The sequence below is a fragment of the Nelumbo lutea genome, chromosome 4 (assembly GCF_056320005.1).
Source record: "Nelumbo lutea isolate HS-2025 chromosome 4, American lotus-T2T, whole genome shotgun sequence".
Classification (NCBI taxonomy): domain Eukaryota; kingdom Viridiplantae; phylum Streptophyta; class Magnoliopsida; order Proteales; family Nelumbonaceae; genus Nelumbo; species Nelumbo lutea.
The window spans coordinates 3,219,324-3,242,898 of record NC_142687.1 but is presented as its reverse complement, the minus strand read 5'-3'; the positions used below and the strand labels follow the sequence as shown (position 1 = coordinate 3,242,898).

Sequence of the window (23,575 nt, the reverse complement as noted above, 5' to 3'; positions counted from 1 at the left end):
AGATAGTGTGATGCATAGATATCATACAATTTTATTGATGATAATCAATCAAGAGTCCAAAACACATTATATAGATTTTTACAAATTAATGCATGCACAAAGCCGTTGTTATTTTATTTTCTACTAAAGTCCTAGGCACAAAACACATGCAACTATTATATCTGAACTATTATATCAATAATTTTATATTTCGCTATTTTTTATTTTTAACATCGACAAAAAGGTCAACTAACAATTTAGTTCTCAAAGGTTTGGTAAACAATATTTTTTGTTTTTGTATCAATTAATAATTTACAAAAAATATATAATCTTAACTTAAAATCTATCAAAACTTCAAAGATACATACCATATGAAAATTCATAATTTTTAATTACTAAAATCATTATCCCATTATTAATATATCTTTATTTCTTTAATTTTCTAAAATATAAAATCAATTTTTTGATATAATAAATGTAGATTAGTAGATTTGATAGATTCAATTTATATTATATTCTCAAATATTTTGTAAATAATAAATATTTTTAATTAATGCAAATTAAAATATTAATAAATAATTTATAAAACTTTTAAGGTACATATCATGTGCAAATTTGAAAAAATTTTAGTAAAATAATTATTAACATTTTTTCATTAAATTTCTTGAGATTAAAAATCATTTCTTGAAGCCCATGAAAAAAGATTGTATCTTATAACTGATTTAGTCTTTTGAGAACTGGATTTTTTATCAAACCTTCTTGAAAGTGAATGATAGTTCGCAACTTTTTGGGTTGGGCTTCTTTGGCACCATCAAAGTTCTACTTAGGAGTGGCTGGCTGGCAGCCACTTGACCAAATTTTCTTCTCCTTTTCTGCTAAAAGGCAAGGGGTTAATCAGGAACAGTGATACATCATCCCTAAAATCTATTATCTTGACCCCCCCATCATCTATACATATTTATTCTTTTTCAGATATCCATCAAAAAAAGCAAGGCTGATAGAGGATTTCCGATAAGAGCTGTGGCAAACCAAGACCTGTGCATGGGAATAGCCAGCCTGCATACCAAGTTTACAAGAAAAGGGAGAAGCCACATCAGCAAGAAGTAGTCCAAGTGGCTGACTGTTAGAACAGAATAACAGTCCTACAACAAGCAGTAATCATCTTGTAACAAACTGCAACTATAAATAGCTTACCTGTCTATAAAAACCAGAAGAAAAAATGAAGAGGCAGGAATTCCATTCGAACAACTCCCTCTCTCTCTCTGAATCCTTTTCTCTCTCTCTCTCTCTCTCTCTCTCTCTCTCTCTCTCTCTCTCTCTCTCTCTCTCTCTGTTTCCCTTCAGTTTTCCTCTCTCCTCAAGAACAAGTTCACTTACAAACCCTGAGTTAGGCAGCACCTAACAGATTGGTAACAGAGCATGACCAATACGCGATCTACAGCCATGGAGGCCCGAGTTGATCAGGTGGAAGTCGAGCTCCATACAGTTTCAGGCAAGATGTGAGGTATCAAGGATACCTTAACGGAAATCTTGCAAAGATTGGAGCAGAGCCCGCCGGCTGAAGATAGAGAAGTCGACCAGGATCAAGTTAGCCAAGGAAGCAACCAAAGAAGTAGCTCCACCCTGGAAAGAAACACCAAACTGAGCTTCCCAGTTTTCTCAGGTGGAGACCCCATCCCATGGACATACAGGGCGAAAAGATTTTTTGAAATACAACAAAACGTCCAGACCAGACAGGGTTGCATTGGCAGCAATGCATGTCCGATTTGGGGCTTCCGGTTGTGAAGATTTTGACAAGAGTCTTGTGAAGATAAAACAAGTAGGAAGTGTTTGTGACTACCAATTGAAGTTTGAACGTCTATCGTTAAGAGTCCAAGGGTGGCCAGAGAAGGCTCTGGTCGGAGCTTTTGTGGTAGGACTCAAGGAAGAAATTTGGTTGGAAGTCAAGGCGATGCACCCAGCAAATGTAATGGCCGCAGCAGCCCTAGCCTGCACCCAAGAAGAAAAGATAGCTCGAGCTCGATGTCTAAACAGGCCATGGCAGCAGACGAACAAATCGTTTACTGCACCAAGACCGGAAGGGACGAGGTCCAGTAAAGACAGCATCATATTAGGCAAACCACCAGGTAACTTAGGTCCGAGTCCCGTTATTCCATTCAAGAAATTAATGTGGGCAGAAATGCAAAATCGCCGAAACAAAGGCCTCTGCTACAACTGTGAAGAAAAGTTTGTTCCCGGTCATAGATGCAAAACTCAACAAGCCTTCCTATTACAGACTGAGGAGGAAGAAGAGGATCAGCAACCAGAAGAAAGATCGTCAACCAACAAACACTGGGTTGAGACCATACAACCAGAAATATCACTACAGGCCTTAGCAGGATTTTCATCACCCCAAACCATGAGGGTGACGGGTCTAGTTCAGGGTCGCCAGGTGTCCATCCTGATCGACAGTGGTAGCACTCTAAACTTTGTAACCACTGTGCTAGTCAGACAATTGGGATTGCCAGTTCAGCCCACAGCCTCATTTAAGGTCCACGTGGCAAATGGGACCTCACTCCAATGCAATGGAATTTGCATGGACATTGGGTTACACATCCAAGATCAACAATTTCTAGTTGATCTTTACCCACTGGAGCTAAGTGGGGCCGACATTGTATTGGGAATTCAATGGTTGCAGCAACTTGGACCTGTTCTATGCGACTGGGCCCATTTGTCTATGGATTTCATGATAGAAGGAACAAGTGTACATTTGCAAGGCCACTCAGCTAGCCGAGCCAGCCCAGTAAGCTTGGCATCCATGTTGAAAGAAGCACGAGACCCAAATCAGCTCATCATCTGGGGATCAAATCATACAGGCCCAACATTATCTCAAGCCTAGGATACAGCAACTCAAGCCGAATACAAACAACAGCTCCGCAACACCCTCCAACAATATGCTGCAGTTTTCAAGGAACCAACGAACCAACCTCCAACAAGGAATCATGACCACAGAATCCCACTATTGCCGGATGCGTCTCCTACCAATGTAAGGCCCTACCGTTACCCCTATTTTCAAAAACAAGAAATTGAAAGGCAGGTTCAAGACTTATTGAATAAAAATTTTATTCAACCCAGCCACAGCCCATTTTCTTCACCCGTTCTTGTCAAAAAGAAAGACGGGACATGGCGATTTTGCGTGGATTATAGGGCACTTAATAATATTACGGTTAAGGACCGCTTCCCAATTCCGGTTAATAGATGAGCTACTGGATGAACTCAAGACTGCAAGAATTTTTTCAAAGTTGGATTTACAGGCTGGATACCATCAGATTAGAGTCCATGAAGGTGACATTCCAAAAACGGCCTTCCGGACTCATGATGGCCACTATGAGTTCCGGGTTATGCCATTTGGTCTCACCAATGCCCTGGCAACCTTCCAAGCCTTAATGAACGACTTGTTTAGGCCACATTTACGTTGTTTCATATTAGTCTTTTTTTATGACATTTTGGTGTACAGCCCTACATGAGCCCAACATTTAGTGGATTTGCATATTACTCTAGACAATTCTCTTACAAAATCAATTGTATGCCAAAGAACCGAAGTGCACCTTTGGGCAGGATAGCTGCCATCCAACAATGGCCAACGCCACGTAACGCCAAGGAACTCCGGGCATTTCTAGGACTCACAGGGTACTACCGACACTTCATTAAAAGCTATGGGATAATTGCAGCACCACTGAGAGCCCTTCTAAAGAAGGACTCTTTCAGCTGGAACAATAAAGCCCAAGTAGCATTTGAAGCCTTAAGAGCAGCGGTGTCATCCCCACCGGCTCTGGTCTTACCAGATTTCAACAAACCGTTTGTGGTTGAGTGCGATGCATCAGGACTGGGCGTGGGAGCAGTGCTGATGCAAGATGATCAGCCCCTTGCCTTCTTCAGTAAGGCATCATCCACCACAGAAAACCACTCTTCAGTCTACAACCGGGAATTGATGGCAGCTGTATTGGCAGTTCAGCATTGGCGCTCCTACCTGCTAGGCCGTAAGTTTGTAATTAAGACTGATCACCAAAGTCTCAAATTCTTATTGGAACAACGGGTCCTTTCTCCAGATCAGCAGTGGTGGGCCTCAAAGTTAATGGGCTTTGATTATACTATTGAATACAAACCGGGAGCAACAAATAGGGTTGATGATGCACCGTCACACCAACCCAAACATGTAGTGGAGAGCATACTCCAATTGCATGTGTTCTAACAACCCACGACAGCACTATGGGACCAATTAAGGGTAGAGGAGTAAATCGGGCCATGCCGCCCACGGCCCGGCACGACGGTCTACGGGCAGTGCTAGGCCCGGCACGACCATGCGGGTCGTGCTGGGCCTAGGATTTTAGATCCACGGGCCGACACGGCACGAAACGATCGAGCGGGTTGTGTCCCCCGTAGCCCAGCCCAGCACGGCCCATATATATTTTATATAGATTTATATATTTTATATATATTATAATTATATAATATATAATATATTAATAAAATAGATATTTCTAAAATTTGATTATACTAATTTATTTAATTATTGCATATATAAGCAATTTCATACACAAAATTCATATAAAATTAAAATTTTAAGTTTTTTTGTCAATTTTTTAAATAAATAGCTTTAGCCCGATGCACGGCTCGGCCCATGGGCCAGCCTGGCCCGTGGCACGGCACGGCATGGCATGGGCCCACATGGGCCCGGGCGGTGGGCCGTGCCAGGCTGACCCCCAAATTTTTCACCAGGGAGGGCGGCATGACCCGTGATGGCCTGCAGGCCAGCACAACACGGTGCGGGCCACCCACGGGCCATGCCGTGCCAGCCCCCACTTTACACCTCTAATTAAGGGAGGAAGCCGACAGTAATAAGGAACTCCAAGCAATAAAGGCATAGTTGTTGCAGCAAACAGCGGACAAACTGAGGTATTCTATCCAAGGGTCAATGCTGTACTATAAAGGTAGAATGGTGTTACCAAAAGACTCAGCATTTTTGGACCAACAATAAATTACTTCCATGCGACACCGGTGGGTGGACACTCAGGAGTCCTATGCACATATAAGAGAGTGTCGTCCCAATTTTATTGGAAGGGTATGCTAAAATCCATAAGGAAATACATATCTACATGTCAGGTATGTCAACAATGCAAGTATGAGGCCCAATCCCCAGCTGGCCTGCTAAAACCATTACCCATACCCACCCAAGTTTGGGAAGATATTTCTATGGATTTTATAACAGACCTACCAACCTCTGCCGGTAAACCAGTCATATTAGTGGTGGTTGATCGCCTTACAAAATACAGCCACTGCTGAGCACTGTCACATCCATTTACTACAACTACAGTAGCTGACACTTTTGTGCAGGAAATAGCTTGGCTTCACGGGTTCCCAAAATCTATTGTTTCTGACAAAGATCCAATCTTCATCGGCCTCTTTTGGAAAGAACTTTTTTGCCTCCAAGGTGTACAGCTCAGCAAATCCACAAGCTACCATCCACAGTCAGAGGCAAACAGAGGTGGTCAATCGCCGCTTAGAAGCATATTTTCGACGTTTCACCGGAACAAAGTCGAAACAATGGTTCAGCTGGCTGCATTGGGCTGAATGGTGGTACAACACTACCTATCAAATATCGGTAAGAATGACCCCTTTTAGGGCATTATATGGTCGTGATCCACCCACACTGATTCCCTATGAAAAGGGTTCGACAGCAATAGCTTCACTAGAAGAACACCTGCTAAATCGAGACAACATTCTACAGGGACTTAAACAGAACCTACTCCAGGCCCAAAAATGGATGAAACGATCATATGATAAACATCATAGAAAGTACACTATCAAGTTGCTGATGTGGTTTAGTTGAAATTGCTTCCCTACAAGTTGCTTTCTGTACAAAAACAGAAATGGAACAAGCTGGCACCTCGCTCCTTTGGACCCTTCAACATCTTGGAGAAAATTGGACCTCTTGCATACAGATTGGAGGCACCCAATCTTCCAGATTCAAGAGTGCACCCAATCTTCCATGTCTCAGTTCTTAAAGCATGCTTGAAACTAGAGGCTATAACTCAACCACATCTTCCAAAATTCTCAAGTGATATGAACCTAGAAACAGAGCCGGTGCGTATCACTAATTTCAGATGGGTCAAGAAAGGCTCCCACATTGTTCCAGCTTAACCAGGGGGGTATTGATAAGAGTTGTGGCAAACCAAGACCTGTGCATGTGTTTTAGGAGAACTCACCCCTAAAAGCTAGCTGTTAGAGGGAGGGAACCCAAATACATATATACCCCATAACAGCATCCCATACTACCAACATGGAACAAATGGATCGTAACATTCCACCACGCTCTACAGTCCCAACGCTCACGCAGGCTGGCTTTGCACTAGTCCACATAGTCCTGGCCAAACACTGCAATACCGACGTCACCACCTGCGCCGCACAATTGCAACTGGGAGGCATAGTATAGGCTCTGATACCATTTGTTATGTGCTTTAGGAGAACTCACCCCTGAAAGCTAGCTATTAGAGGGAGGGAACCCAAACACATATATACCCCACAACAGCATCCCATACTACCAACATGGGACAAATGGATCGTAACAGTTTCCAACTGGAAGGTGAGGAGCCAATAATCACACATTTACGATATGTAGATGACACACTGATCTTTTTGAAAGTCACAGTGGAATGGGTGCTTCAATTAAGATCCATATGGAGAAACTTTGCTATGTTATCCAGGGATGAAAGTAAATTTGTCCAAAAGTGTAATGATTGTGGTTGGGGTCATTTGACAAGATGTTAGAAGAATGTGCGGTAGCAATAGATTGCAAGATTGGCCAGTTCCATTTCACATACTTGCAAATTAGGGCAAAAGCATCAGCAGCATCTACATGGAAACCGGTGAAAGAATTGAATTGGCTGGCAGGTTGGAAGGGTAAGAATCCATATCTAGGAGGCCAAATTACTTTTATTAAGAGTGCATTATATTAGCAAATCCGCCCATATATTATTTCTCTCTGATGAAGATTCCTGTTAAATGTAACAGAAATCATTGAAAAACTCCTAAAGGACTTCTTATGGAATGATAGACTGGAAGAGAAAATCAAGGTGCAGGCCTAAGAAGTTTGGAGGAATGGGGCTTAGAGAAATTAGAGAAATGAATAAAACATAGTTTGGGGAATTGCTATGGAGGATTGATATTTAAAAGGAAGCATCATGGAGAAGGGTTATAGCATGCAGTTACAGATTGCCAGATTTGATTGGGATACTAGAAAGGTAACTTCCACATATGGAGTGCGTGTGTGTGTGTTTGGAATACCATATTGTGCATTGAGAAAGTATTTCTAAATTTAACAAAGTTTAAGGTAGGACTTGGGAGAGGGGTCCAAAATCCGCTTTTGGGAAGATGACTAGAGTTAGAAGACAGTACAAGTTATGTCCTGGATTATACAGGCTGAGAAAGACATTACAATAAATTAATGTATTCAAATCAGAAAAGAGAGTGGCTTTTTTTTTTTTTTTGAGAAAAGGTAAAGTATGATTGTATCAAAGTGAAAGGTCCTTTGTACAATGAGAATCTGAACAAATAGCTGACAAGTTGGACCTCAAAAAAAGACCATCCTCAACAAAATACCATCTGACATGTCATATTTAAACACAGTATCATAGTTGTCAAGGCAATGCCTAGGTGACACCTAGGCGACAAGGCGCCCTTGGAGGCTCGGCTCACCTAATCGCCAAGCAGTTTTGTACTATGTATTGTTAAATACTTTTTTATTCTTTATCTTTTGACATTATAATTATAAAATAGGCACTATTAAAATAAAATATTTATTTTGTGTGTTTATATACTAATTTATTTTTATTATTTTCTTATTTGTTAGAATTTAATCAATACAAACATTGCTAAATGCTGTACTGAACCCTCAATGACTTCAAAACCTGAACCAATAAGTAAGGAAGAACTTAAAATTGTCTAATCAATACATTTTCTATACTTTAACATGAACTCTATACTTTTCTTATGAAAATTATGAATAAAATTATTAAGGAAATATGGCTATGGTACCTAGGGAACTACCCTAGGATCTATGTTTTCTATATAAAAAAATCCATCGCCTAGGCAACAAGGCGCCCCCCTAACGCCCAGCCTCGCCTTGGTGCCTTGAAAACTATGCACAGTATGAATAGACAACCAACTCCTAATAAACCCTATAGCCATATTGATGACCTCAGCTTCAGAAGAAGCTTTGTGTTCAAATGTTCTGTTATTTCTTTCCATACCGCCCACAGAATTTCCAAAGGGATGGAAGACCAGCAGACTTTCCCTTTCTTAGTCAACCCGGATATGTGCCATTCCTCCAGAAAATAGCTCCAAATTTCTGAAGCAAACTTGCAATGCAGAAACAAGTGTCTATCTGATTCCTGTTCCACATTACAACGACAGCATCTCAAGTCATTGCAGATGAAACCTTTCTTCAGCAACATTTCTTTGGAGAGGCACTTTTCTAAAGCTGTTACCCAAAGAAAAAACTTGAGTTTTGAGGGTGCCACTGTCCCCCAAATAGCCTGACTCGGAAAAACTTCACCTTCTCCCACCAGAAAGTTGTAAAAAGATTTGACTGAGAACTCTCCTGCCTTATTCCACGTCCATACTCTTGAGTCTTGAGTTTGAAGGTTTAAAGCCTGGTTTTGGAGAGTAGTGAGCAGATTTTCAGCCATCTGGATCTCCCAGTCATTGAAATCCATTCTAAAGGATGGAATCCAGCAAATGTTGTTTTTCTTCGCTCACATAAGAATCAGCTACCAGTGCCTCCTTAACAGTAGCCATATTGAACAGATCAGGAAACAGCTCTTTAAGTGTGCTTTCACCAATCCAGGGGTCTAACCAGAATCTAATCCTTCTGCCATCTCCAATTTTATATCTGATACATCTTCTGAAAAGTGTAGCAGCTTTACATATTCCTTTCCATAAACCACAGCCATATGTCGAATGTGGTGAGCCAGTATCCCACCCATTCCTATTCAGCCCATATTTTTGTGCTATTATCTTTCTCCATAGGTTATCCTGCTCAGTAGAAAACCTCCAAAGCCAGCTACCCAGTAATGCTAAATTGAAGGTCTTTGTATGTCTTATCCCCAAACCACCTTGGGAATGGGGTTTATAAACCTGGTTCCAATTCACAAGGTGATATTTGTGAGAATCTTTCCAACCCATCCACAAAAAGACCCTCATCTTCTTTTCCAATTTCTCTGCCACCTCTGATAGGATCGGGAAGAGGGCCATGAAGTAGGTCGGAAGGCTGGCTAACACACTCTTTATTAGTGTTACCTTCCCACCTTTAGAGAGATATCTTGCTTTCCAAGTGGCCAGCTTTTGATCCATCCTTTCTAAAATTGGATTCCAGATGGCTTTGGATGTACATTTGACACAGAAAGGCAACCCCAAATATTTTGTGGGGAGAGAGCCAACTTTGCAAAGTGGTTTTTTGAGAAGAGGTGAAGTATAAACTTTCACTATAAGGGGGGATATAACCCCAAAGTATACATCACCAAAGCTTTACAGTGAGGGACTGTCCAACCAGAAACCAAAAATAGAAGCAAAAAAAAGAAAACAAAAAGCATTCTATTGGGCCCCAATACAAGCTCACATAGAATGCACATTCAAGATATCCCCAAAAGCAGTGCTTTTGAAGTCCTTGTGCACTCTTAACCATGAGTGCGATTCCAGCACCCTCGTTATCTCATACATTTGCAAGTTTTTTATTGAGAACTCTTTGATTTCCCTCATTCCAAATGTTTCAAAAAAAAAAAAAAACAGCTGTTGGCACCAAATCTAAAATTTAGAAGATCTTTATTGGACAATGAAACTAAGGAGTATTTGGCTTTGCTTAATAAGCTTGAGAAAGGGGTTATATCTCCAAGAGAAGTAGATGCAAGATGGTAGGAGTATGTAAATGGACAATTTGCAATGGACCCCTTTTACAATGTACTTATTAGTAATCAGGTGGCAAGATCCGATATCAAATGCACTTGGGGTAATCCTATCCCACCTAGGGTGGAAGCTTTCTTGTGGTTATTGGCTATGGACAGTGTCATCATCATCATCTTGTCTCAATTCTATGGGGTCGGCTACATGAATCCCATTTCACCATTCTGTTCTGTTCAGTGTCATATCCATCATTAACTCTATTCTCAACCCCCCCCCCTCTTGCTACAAAATCAGCCAAATGGTTTGCAGATTGGGTACTCTTTTTTTTATCAGCAGAAAAGGAATTTTATTAATGAAAGATTAGAAGTTACAAGGTCTGGGTGTGATTTCCACCCAAAATCGACAAAGATTACAGATTTTCCCAAAACATTTGCCTTCTCACAGCCCCTTGTTTGGCCAGAGAATCTGCCATTTCGTTTGCTATTCTTCTTACCCACTTAAAGGAAGCATTTAGTTCCCTTGTTAGGCTTACAACCTCCCTGAATTTATGCCTGAATACCCAAGGAATCTGGGAGCTATTTCTGGTCCATGAGATGACTACTTGGGAATCCCCTTCCACCTCTAGGTTGTGGAAGCCCAGTTGTTTCACAAGTCTTAATCCCTACAGTAGACTAACCAGTGATTTAAAAGCCACGCCTCAGGATCTCACCCTTCCACCTCTAGGTTGTGCAATCCAAAATCTATTTTGCGGGTGCTGATTGTAAACTGACTATCATCAATTACTAGATGAAAAACATTTGAGCAACGCTACAATATGGATATATTTCTAACACATAATTGCACCCAATAAAATGTACAGAAGGCAATGTAGAGAGAGAGAGAGAGCATATGATTCCAAATTACTAAGTAAAATTTAGAAGAGAAAGAAAGAGTTTGAACCATATCGGACATGGCATATATTTTCACTTATGCGATGACTGAAGGTTTGCACTTACATCCGCCATACTCCAATACTGAAACTCACGAACTCACGAGAAGCCCTTGGCAAGCTTTTGTATTGCACAATACATTTTCCGCCTTGAACCGACGGCATTTATCCCCATGTCCTTGAGATCTTCCAAAGTCAGCAGCGGCAACACTTCGTCATCCACCTCATGTATCTCGAAAACCGGTGCATAACGACCTAGTCCTAAGCCATTAAGCCACATCCGCACCCCATCTTCAAGAGACCGGCACCTCCCCCTCTCACTAATGCCATTCCTATCTGCACTCGTTCCGCATTTCCAATCCCTGGCATCAGTGTCCGAAGGCCCATCCAATTCGACTGCATCATGATCTCTACTGTCCGAAACCCTAGCCCTATGTGGTCTTCTTTGCACGGGAAAAAGTCCCTCTCTCTCATTTCCATGTCCCCTGTCCGAGGTCTGGCGCAAATCAACAGCGGTGTTTTCAAGAGAGTGAATGGGACTCTGTTCCCTCAAAGGGCTTTCTGAACCCTCGGGATCGAAATCCCTGTACCCTTCATCCACGTCTTCTCCACCACTAAACTTCTCATCTCCTTCCGCCCCTTCATCTACTTTGGAAACCCAATTCGATCTCACCCTTTTTGCCCCTCCTCCTCCTCCTCCACCACCACCTCCCCCTCCTCTCTTCGTCTTGGAATCCTTGCCCTTTCGGTTGCCTACTGCTATCGTGTCCAAATTGGCATCGCCGGATAGGTTCTTATCCTCGGTTTCTAGGGTTTCATGACAATCGCCGCCGTTCCCCAAATTCATTAAAGGTCGGGTCTTTGAAGCTTTACCAGCTGCGCCTGTGTCCTTTTGAGATGGATGTCGATACTTGGAGTCGTTGTCGATGGGGAGTTTCCATTGCTTGCTTCGCCTGACATGTGAATCGTAAGAGAGCGTGGCTGGTTGATCTCCTATGTCGCCTAATCTGACGCTTGGTCGACGTTGTCGCTTCGAACCCAAGCATGGGACGAGATTCTCAGATGAAGCTCCGACTGTTCCGCCGTTAATCGGTCCTTCCGGCGGCTGTAGCTCTGCCATCCCGGTGGAGAGTCGTAGCAAGTGAAGGTCGAGTAGGACAGTGGAGTGATGATAATGGGCAAATGACAGTGGCTATGGAAAGTAACTTTGGCCTTTGGAATCTGTTCGAATGTGGAAGAACGTCGTCGAACCGATTTTCTATCTTCTTCAATTACTCTCTGTGGCCTGTCGGGATGATAATACTTGATAGTGCGTTGAGACACTGGGCTCTTTTATTTCCCTTCTGAACTAAAATACTGGACCTTTACCCATTTGCTATCCTCAATTTCCATCAATCCAGTTAATTATCTGATCTGATCATTTACAAAAAAAAAAGGGTTGCATCAAGCTCCAGTTACTATACGTCTATACCCAAATAAAAAGCTCCACCCAGTTTGGGAAAGAAGAACAATAAGAGTACAAACGAAGTGACAAATGAGAACGGATGGTCATTTGTAGGGACGGGCCGGGCCGGGCCGCGCTGGACTACACTGGGCTACAAATATTTATTTCGAATTTATATAATTATATATTTTTATGACAAATTTTTGTATGCACATAAAAAAAGGAAATTTTAAGTTAGTTAGTTGCACGTGAAAGGTGAGCGACGAATGGGAAGAGAAATATTGGAATAAATTTTTAGTAGGCCGTATGCAATCATAAAAATCTCATATACTTTTATTTTAACAAATACGTCCTTTCAACTTTTCAAAAAACTTAATAAAAACCTCCCTAGTTTTTTTTTAATTCTTATTTTACCCTTTTATAAATTATTTTACATACAAAATTACTGAAATAATCTTATTTTTAATTCAACAAAAACCTCTTTTAACAATCATCTCAATAATTTTACATACAAAATTAATGAAACATGTATTTTTGTTGAGTTAAAATAGAATTGCTTTAGTAATTTTGTATGTAAAATAATTTATAAAAGGGTAGTATAGGTATTTATAAAAAATGGGTGCATTAGTCTAACGTTTTTTGTCTAGGACAGTGACGGAAGAGAGGCTTTTGTCGAAATTTAATAAAATTCAAGAGAGGTATTTATTAAAATAAAACTATAGTGAAGGTTTTTATGATTGTCAGAAAATTGAGGGGAAGTTTTTGTATTTTACCCTATATAAAAAGCACACACACAAAAGACTTGTAAATAAAATGGGCTTCTTTGTATTTTTCTTTTATTATTAATGTCCCATGAGATGCATGCGCCTTTTGTGATTTTTTTTATGAAACATATTATGCAGATACTTGCCTTGGATTCATGTCCGGACCAATTTTTTTATCCATGTACTTCTTTTTCCTCAGCATTCTCTTTTTTTTTTTCATTTATATCCTCCATAGGGATAACAATTTTCCCCATCCCGACTGGGACCTAACTTCCCTGACCTGATGGGACCAAGGATGGGGATTGTTTTGGCGGGGTGGGGATGGGGGACAAGGATTAATAGTAATCCCCAATCAGGATTGGGGTTGGGGATGGGGCTTGAGGTCCCTGCTTCACCCCGACCCCGACTATATATATATATATATATATTAAATATACTATTATATTATTTATATTATATATATCAAAATATATTTAAAATTTTTTTATTTTTAAGTAAATTTATTTAAAAAACTATTGTTATTTGAAAACATTTCGGGGATTTTGGTCCCCGTGAGGAACCCATCCCCGTTAGGGATCGGGATGGAGGACAAATTTTATCACTGACAGAAATCGGGGACGGGGATGGGGATTAATTTCAAAATTGGGGTTAGGGGACGGGGAATATGATCCCTGCCCCGTTGCCATTCCTAATCCTCCATGACCTCCACTCATTAGTCTTTACATTTTATTCATCCTAGAGGTGAAAAACGAGGTTGTCTCGGGCCGTGCCTCCCTCCCCTAGGATCTTTTGGGGTCGACCCGACATGGCCCACGTGGGCCTGCATCAGGCCACAGGCCAAGTTGGTCTGTGGGCTAGGCCGAGCCATGGAGCGGGCCAAAATCATTTATTTAAATTTTGATGTATACAATTGCTTATATATACAATAATTAAATAAAATTGAAAATTTTGTTTATTTTGTTAATATATTATTACATAATTATAATTTAGATAATATATTATATATATTTATATATAATATGTTGTGCCACTAGCAGCACGGAGCCCAACCCGTTGACCTGAAACCCCAAACCCGACATGGCCCATCAGCATACAAATCGTGTCGGGCCGTGGCACAGCCAAATTTATACCTCTAATTCATCTCTCTTCTTTTCTCTCATTATGTGCATACATTTACGCGTGTCACTGAACTAGTATGTGTTACATTGATATTCAAATGCATTACATTCCACCAAGTGATGGGTGATTCGGCAAATTTTATGTTTAGTTGTAGCGGAGACTTTAGATAAGTACTAGGGTTGGGGGTTTTGATGCGGGGACTAACTCCCGAGACCGAATCTGCTCCTCACACAGGGCACTTCACATCAACCTCACACGCACATCCTATCATGCATTGGGAACATGTCCCGTACTTATAAGTTATTATTCACAAGAGATGTCCCTCAATGCAGGTAGATGTGCCTATGAGGCACCCATGTGTGAGGAGCATATCCCATTCCCTAACGGGACCAGATCTACTCACATATGGCACTTTAGACCAATCTCACAAGCACATCCCACCGTGCCTTGGGATAATCTCCTGTAAATAATAACACATAAGTACGAGAGATATTCCCTATACATGGTGGGATACACATGTGAAGTTGTTGTGAGGCACTCTGTGTGAGGAGCATATCCTAATTCGTCATCAAGCATCAAAGTTATATGTTTGCTTGGTATAGCTTTCACACATAGGCTCTAGCTATGCAAATGGGCTCCATACAAAATAGGTATGAAGTTATGTTTGGTGAAAACCCCGAAAAACCCAAATACAATTTCATTGAGCTAAGAAATAAACTTTCCAACAAAGCCAGTTTAGTAGCTTCTTCAAACTTCAAAGCGGACTCACAAGTTGTGAGACTAGGGGTGTGACACTTAAACCCTCCCCCTCCCCATTTTGTGTGTGTGGCACTTAACTTCTTTTTACCTTAGTCCATGTCAAACTTGCTCTCTAGCTAGTCTCTACCCATGTCCATGTCATCATGTGCATTGTCTTATATTTCTAAAACCCTAAAATCCCACTGTCTCACTTTATAAGACAAACTTGCTCTCTGCCCATATAACGTCACCATAACATAAGTTTTCAATAATGATTTTGTAACTAAATATCTAGACCATTGAACTCATGCCTTAAGATCAGTTAACCAATCTTAAAAATTCAAAGTAATGTATAATGGTTTCAAGTAATCTAAGCCATGACAGTGGTATAGTAAATGGTGCATAAATTAACCCAAATATACGGGCAGCATTAATCTTAACCACCCAAACGAAATGCTAGATTCAATTAATATATACTATTATCTAAAAATTGTACCAATTTCACACATCAATCTAAGCTATAAAGATGGTCTTCTAAGAGCAAAACGTTGACATTAAATGTCTGAGTGCCGCATTATAATTTCAATTAGGGGGTGTTCTTTTTTTGGATTTTGAGAGGGGAAAAGTTGGTCAATGGGATTTTGATTCCCATTGACCAAGAATCCCATGTTATTTTTTTGAGATTTATGTGGGAATAAGGGGAAGCTTATTTTCTTAAGTGATACCCATTTCCTAGGTGGGTAAATAACTTTTCCACTTGGGGGGGAAATTGCTAACACTTGAATGGGACAAAAATGCCCCTTTAATAATAGGTTTTTATGGCTAAAATGGTCATTGCCTTATTTACATGGGAAATAAAAGAACATGGGTAAATGCACTTACCTAGGTAAGTCTTTCCTATGATACACTTATCTGGGTAAGTACATTAATCCGGGTAAGTAACTTACCGAAAAGCAAACGGGGCCTTAATATCAGTCATTTAACTAAAACATCGATCACGTCTATACTATCTATAAAAGAGCGAATATCCTTTCTTTCTGGAATTTTCATTAGAGGGGCATTCTTTTTATGGATTTTGAGAGGGGGGAAAGTTGGCCAATGGGATTTTGATTCCCATTGACCAAAAATCCCATGTTCTTCTTTTAGATTTATGTAGGGACAAGGAAAAGTTTATTTTCCTAGGTATCACCCATCTCTTAGGTGGATAAATAACTTTTCCACCTGGGGAGAAAATTGCCAGCACTTGAATGGGACAAAAATTCTCATTTTAATAATGGACTTTTATGGTTAAAATGGTTATTGCCTTATTTATATGGGAAATAAAAGAACATCAGTAAATGCACTTACCTGGGTAAGTCTTTTATAGGAAACACTTACCTGTGTAAGTACATTTACTTGAGTAAATAATTTACCGAAAAGCAAACAGGGCCTAGATGTTTTCTATATTCCTTATCTAAACATACAATGGGCATAAAGAGGGCATATGTGTCATTTACTCTCATTTTAGAAACTGTCCATAAACTATTCACTTATAATGGTCCATAAATTATAAGTAGTTTTGTCTTAAAGATACTGTTTTGCAAGGTTCAAAGTATCGATACGAAATGAGTTTTGGTCGTATCATATCGTCACTTAGAAACAGCCGAAATTCTTTTTTTTTTTGTAGTTTTTTTTTTATCAAAGTTTGTTTTTTTTGAAAAGCTTATAACTTATTTTTTATTATTAAAAAAAGTTAGGGGTCCGAAACTCCTAGAAACAAGCATTTTAGATTGTATCATTTTCAAAAGATACGATACGATACACCCAATATAGGGCGTATCATATCGCTACTTTGAACCATGCTATAATGTGAAAATGCATGTACATGTTTGCTAGTATTTTATAAAAAATAAAAATTCAAACCAAATAAAAATGAAGTACCAAGTTTTCGTTTGATCCATAGATCTTAGGTGACAACTCTACTGACTTGGATATGTTGATTTGTAATATCATTTGGATGAACTACATTAGTTGAGACCTTATACATAATTTGAATGGCCAAGATTAATTATCTAAACTCAAGAGGACATTTTGATGATTAAGATCTTTTGCATATTTTCTAACACAAAATCTTGACTCTTGAGTGACCAATATTAGTTGAAATCTTAGTACATTGTTAGTAACTTTGTTTGAATCGCTGAGATTAACAAATCTAAGCTATTATAAAGTGATATGTTGAGATGAATTGACTGATCTTCCTTGTTGTTGGGTGTCAAGTAGTCAAACCCTCTCAAGATGGGCCCCCATCCACTTGTAAGTGTTCTTGTTATTAGTTTATTACTATTCTTGTATCATAGAACGACGCAGGGTGTGTTACGAAACATGCTTGAAAGCAAGGTTTTTAAACCAGACCAAGAACCTTTTTAGTCTGGTTCCTGTGTTGAAATGGTCCGACCGTTCAGTCCAAACGGATGGCCTGTTCTGACATACAAAAATAAAAATAATGGCCCAAAACCATTTTCTGGGTCGACGGTTCACTGACCAAATCAATATTTTTTTGCCAAAAAACGGTTTTGGGGTAAATTAAAACCGGCAAGGTGACCAATTCCCTATTTTTCCGATCCAATCAGGTTTTGAGGAGCATATCCAGACTCAATCAGTAGGGCTATATATCCTGAACAACCTCCCCCACTATCCCCAACTTTCTCTTAAGTTATCTCTAATTTAGTAAAGAGTTTCTCTCATAAATCATCTAAAATTCTTATTTATCTTCTCCCCCACTTTTTATCTACATTTATCTAAATAAAGTATGAATTAAAAAATTTAATATTTATTTAAGTATTCTAACAAAATTCTGTAATAACATTACAATATTTGTTAAAAATACAAAAACTAATTATAATCAATTTAATAATATTTATATTATTAATAATTATATATTTTTACAAAATTCATCATGAAATTATATACAAACAATATAAATTATGTTTTTTCTAGATTATTTAATCTAAAATTTATTCAAATAAATAAAAGATGACATTAAAAAATTAAATAATATTTAAATATTTCAATAACTAAATATCTTAAATAACAAAATATTAAAATTAACATTTTAAATCAATTAATAATATATTTTAACTAGTCACTAAATAAATTTCAATAATAATAAATATATTAAGATTTTAAATATTTAGTTAAATAACTAAATATTTTAAACAATGAAATATTTAACATAACTAGATTTTAAATAGCTAAAATAAAAAAAAAATATGTATTAATAATAATATAATTTTGTGGATTATTAAATTCAACAAGTAATTAATATTCTAAAATTTAAATAAATAATCGTATTGTAAATAACTAATTTCAATTATACCAATTAATAATTGTAGAAAATAACTTAAAAAAAATAATGTTTATTAATAATGATTTTAAAAATTAATCTATATTTATTATATACTTATATATACTAAAAGTAATATTTATTGTATTTCAATAATTATTTGTTATTTTTGTGATAAATATATTTTCAATAATTATGTATAAATCTTTTTTTTGTTTTGTTATTTAATATAATTTTTTCAATAACTATTGGAGTTTAAACTACTGTATTTAGCTTTTAAAGTTTAATTTATTGTGTATTTTTGCAATAAATTTTTAATAATTATTGGAGATTAAACTATTATTCATGGGTTGGTTCGGTTCAGTTGTAGATTGTTTGGCTAACCAAATCGATCTAGTTAGGGTGGAGATTTGGTCACTTAGGTTATATCAATTTAGATCAATTTTTTGCTTGGTCAGTTAGTTCAAAAGATTTAAACTTAAAAATTTAAATTTAAAAATTAAGTTTGAATTTTAAAAAATTACAATGGCATTATTTATAGAATAAGTTTATGATATAAAATATTTTAGCCTAAGAAATATTGGAATTTTTCCACTATCCCGTATTAAAAAATATAAAATATCGATATATATCTATGGTTGGGACATTTGATTTTAGTCAATTTACAAATGGTCAAAGTGAAACTAATCCAACCAAGTCGGGTTGGAAATTTGTTGAACCAAAGCTAAGTGGAAATACTAGAAATCGGGTTGGGCAATTTCATTAGTTTGATTAGGAATGGCAATGGGGCGAGGCGAGGACGATGAGCCTCTCCGCATCCCCGTCCCCGCTAATGGGGATAAAGTTATCCCCATCCCCCATGATTCTTTATAATGTCAACCATTGTTTTTTTATTTTATTTAAAAAATAAAAATAAAATAATTAAAAATTACTATCGTATTAGAAAATATTCAAATGTATTCAACCATATTTTTTTAAATATGAACATTTGTATGTGTACAAGTATACATATACAAATGTATACGCATATATATGAGCGAGGATCCCATGGGATGGGGATCGGGGTCCCCATGGGGCAATGAATGCTCTCCCTGTCCCTGTACCGTCCTTGCCAATGGGATGGAAATTTCCCCATTTCCGTCCCTACGGGGAAAATCATTCCTATCACCACCCCATTTAGGGCGTATCCCCATCACCACCCCATCGGGGAAATGGGGAAAATTGCCGTCCCTAAGTTTGATAAACAACCATATTTAAAATAATTATTGTTATTTGTGTTTTGTAAAAAAATTATTAAAAGTAGTATATAAAATATAAATGATTATTAATTATTATAAAAACAATTGTATACTCTTACATGTTTCTATTGTCTATCTTTAACTTAACAAATCTCGTGCATTGCAGAGTCTCCACTACTATATATATATATTAAAACAATGAAGTCTAGAAAATTTCTCTTTATTTGAAATTTTTATCCATATCATTTTCGAAACTACCAATTATAAACTCTACTCTCCCAAAAAAAATCTTCCTAAAATCTCTTTCTCTCTCTCTCCCACACATTCTAATAAACTAAATAATCTAATATCCTAAACAACCTCCTCCACTATCCCCAACTTTCTCTTAAGTTGTCTGTAATTTAGTAGAGAGTTTCTCTCCTAAATTATCTCGAATTCTTATTTATCTTCTCCCCCACTTTTTATCTACATCTATCTTAAAAAAAGTTTGAATTAAAAAAATTAAAGAACTAATTAAATATTCTAATAAAATTATATAAAAACTTTAAAATGTGTATTAAAAAGACAAAAATAATTATAGTTCATTTAATAATATTCATATTATTAATAATTATATATTTTTATGAATTTTATCATGAAATGATGTACAAACAATATAAACTATGATTTTATGGATTGTTCAATCTAAATGTTATTCAAATGATACAAATCTAACATTAAAAATGAAATATTATTTAAATATTTCAATAAACAAACATCTTAAATAAAAAATATTAAAATTAATATTTTAAATCAATTAATAATATATTTTAAATAGTTATTGAATAACTTTAAATTATAATAAATGGATTAAGATGTTAAATATTTAGTTAAATAACTAAATATTTAATATAACTAGATTTTAAATAGTTAAAATAACAAAACTATGTATTGATAGTACTATAATTGTATGGATTATTAAAATTCAACAAGTAATATTATTTTAAAATCTAAATAATGATATTATTTCAATAAATAAATAACTACTTTTCATTTATACCAATTAATAATTATAGAAAATAAAATTCAAAAAAAATATTTTTTATTAATAGTAGTTTTAAAAACTTAATCTTTATTTATTATATATTTATCTATTCTAAAATTAACATTTATTGTATTTTAGTAATTATTTGTTATTTTTTGTGATAAATATATTTTCAATAATTATGTATAAATCTATTTTTCTTTTGTTATTTAATAGAAAATATTCAATGACTATTGGAGTTTAAACTACTATTATTTATCTTTGTAAATTTAATTTATTATGTATTTTTTCTATAAAGTTTTATTAACTATTGGGGATTAAACTATTTTTCTTAGGTTGGTTTGATTTAGTTGTAGATTGTTTGGACAACCAAATCGACATGGTCAAGTTGGGGGATTGGTCACTAGGTTATATTACTTCAGGTCAATTTTTGTTTTGGTTAATCGGTTAAAAAAAATTAAACTTAATCGGTTAATCGTTTTGGTCAAATTTCGTTTAGGTCACTGAGGTTATATTGTTAGCATAGTTGCATATTTTTATCAGTCTATGTGAGAGAGGCATGCATGGGTGTGGGTCAAGTTTTAGTAAGTTTCCTTAAATGATCTAAGAATCATCTTCCATGTGGCAATTCAGTTGGAAGTCCAAATGGCCACATAGGTTTGGCTTGCTGTCCTATGTTTATAGGGGAAATGTTAATGCCTAAGTACTTGCCATGTGCCTATAAACCATTAATTTATGGTTTATAGGAAAGTTTTCCAATGAATTTGTATGATTTTAAATGGCTTATCCATGGGAGTATAGAACTAATATTGAGTTATGGACTGAAACATTTTAAATTGGGAAATTGTCAAAAACTGATCATGAGTTTTTGTCATTTATGTTAAACTCACCACAACTTTTCAAAACATCTAAAACTCACCATGTTAGTAAATTTTTATTTATCAAAACTCACCTTCCGTTAGTGCACTGTTAATGTTTCTTAACAAAGGTGTCCATGTCAACGTAAATAATAATTTTTATGACCAAATCACCCTTGAATGGCGAGTTAGAGGAAAAAGGGTATTTTTCATTTTTCATTTTATTTGTTTTTTTACATTTTTAGTGTTTTGTTATAATTTATACTTTTTTTTAATTTCCGTTTTTTTTATATTTTTCTATTTTCTACCATATATAAAATTTCCTGTATTTTTTGTTATTTATTTTCAATTTCTGTGTTTTTCTATAATTTTTCTTTTTTTTTTCTATAAAATTTATTTCTGGTTTTGTTTTTCATTTTCTATAGTTTCTATACTTTGAAAATATTTTTTTATATTTTTTGTAATTTATGTGTTTTTATGTATTTTATATTTAAAAATATTTTTTGAACTTTTTTTCATGTCTAAATATTCAAGTATATCTATATATTTTATATTTTTCTATGAAGGTTAAAATGGTAATATATTAACAGCCGTTAGTCTCTTTAACGTCAAATTAATGACATGGTGAGTTTTATACATTTTGAAAAGTTGTGATGAGTTTAAACGAAATGCTGAAAAATCATGGTGATTTTTTGACAAATTTCCTTTTAAATTTGGATTTTTGGTTGTAATAACCATTGAACAAACTATGATAAAAAATTCGTTTTAAAACAAATCTGTTAGACAATAAATGAAATATTAAAAGCATGCTTATGTTGTACTGTCCAAGTTTGAAAAGACTATTTTACACTAACGAGTTTGAAAAAATCACTTTAATAAAGTCAACGGCAGTTGAATAAGTAAATTAAATTAATTAAGAAAAACTAAATTAATTTAGCAAATTAAATGATATAGAGCTAATTGATCTAAATAAGTAAATCAAGCCAGTTGAGCAATAGTTTAAAAATCGACCTAAATTTGGCCACCGATTTCAAAGTCAACAGTTCAATCACCTGGTCCATATGGATCACTTGGCGGCATTTTGAAAATTAAAAAGTAAAAAATAACAATTGACCCCAAAACCATTCACCGGGTTAAACAAATTAGCAGTTCAATTGTCCGTGTTAGCAGTTTTACTCATTTACTGGCCAAGTGAACGTGGCTTTTGAAAAATTATGAGATAAGTATAAACTGGAATCAAATAGTTGACTGGTTTATAAGTCGAACAGTTTCACTACCCATGTCAATGACGATTTAAAACCATGCAATTGAGTGAATTAACTAATTGATTAAGTAAACTAAATTAAGTAAATAGAGCAACTAAATAAATTAAACTAAATAAGTAAATTAAGTAAATTAAGCTAATTAGATAGATTAATTAAATTAAATGAACTACATTAACTAAGATAATTAAGTAAATTAAGTCAACCATATAAGTTAAGCAATTGAATAAGTAAATTAAACTAATTAAGGAAGTTAAGTTAATTAAATAAACAAAGTTAATCGACCTAAATAAGTAAATTAAGCCAAGTATATATAGAAAATAAAAAAAATTAAGCTAATTAAACTATATAAATAAACCGAGTCCACTAAATGAAATACATAATTGATTAATTCAATTAAGTAAATTAAGCTAAGTGAATAGAGCAATTAAATAATCAAAGCTAATTAAGGTAAAAAAGTAAATTAAGTTACTTGTTAATTAATTAAATTAAGATAAGTAAATAAAGCAATTAAAGGATCTCTGTAAATTAGTTTAAGCAAATTGAGTTATCAAGTTAACTTAGTTAATAAAGTAAATTAAGTAATTAGGGATTAAGGATAATTTGGCCCGACCAATGATGTGATGACACGTGGAGTGACGGTATGATGTGGTGACACTTTAACGATCTCGAATACCTTAGCGATTCCAATCACCTTGGGCACCTCAAGTAACCCAACTAGACAAGGGCTCGAGTAGTTTAGCTACATGCACTGACCTACTGAGGTGCCATGCAACTTCCCTCTAGAAGCAAGTCAATTGTCTCCGATATCATCGAGATCACGACATACATCAACAGATCTTATCTTCCCTCGTCCGATTCAAATGGACCTAGATAAGCTTGATTAGTTTACACGGAGTCCATCTTCGTGTGCAAAACTAACTTCGGACTCGACGGGCCAACGATATCGAACACACATCGTGAG

At 36.1% G+C, this 23,575-nt stretch overlaps 2 protein-coding genes across 4 annotated transcripts in view; one reads left to right on the top strand and one right to left on the bottom strand.

The window, feature by feature from the left end:
* LOC148853408 (Sterile alpha motif (SAM) domain-containing protein) overlaps positions 1-12,368 on the bottom strand; it is a 33,169-nt gene extending 20,801 nt beyond the window's left edge. Inside the window, exons 1-2 of one of the 3 annotated variants that reach the window (XR_016094854.1) lie at positions 10,911-12,367; positions 735-1,035 (exon numbers count right to left, since the gene is read on the bottom strand). Coding sequence is in view for 1 of the 3 variants with exons in the window: in XM_088941116.1 (XP_088797242.1) it covers positions 10,944-11,963 (1,020 nt within the window). In the remaining 2 variants the exon portion in view is untranslated. Of the gene's footprint in view, positions 1-734; positions 1,036-10,854 lie in introns of all 3 variants that reach the window. The other 2 variants (XR_016094853.1, XM_088941116.1) reach the window with 2 other exon arrangements.
* On the top strand, positions 1,733-4,210 carry LOC148853409 (uncharacterized). The gene is made up of 3 exons (XM_088983239.1): positions 1,733-2,761; positions 3,273-3,386; positions 3,476-4,210. The coding sequence occupies exons 1-3, from the start codon at positions 1,733-1,735 to the stop codon at positions 4,208-4,210; spliced, it is 1,878 nt and encodes a 625-aa protein (XP_088839365.1).
* Positions 12,369-23,575: the final 11,207 nt, after the last annotated feature.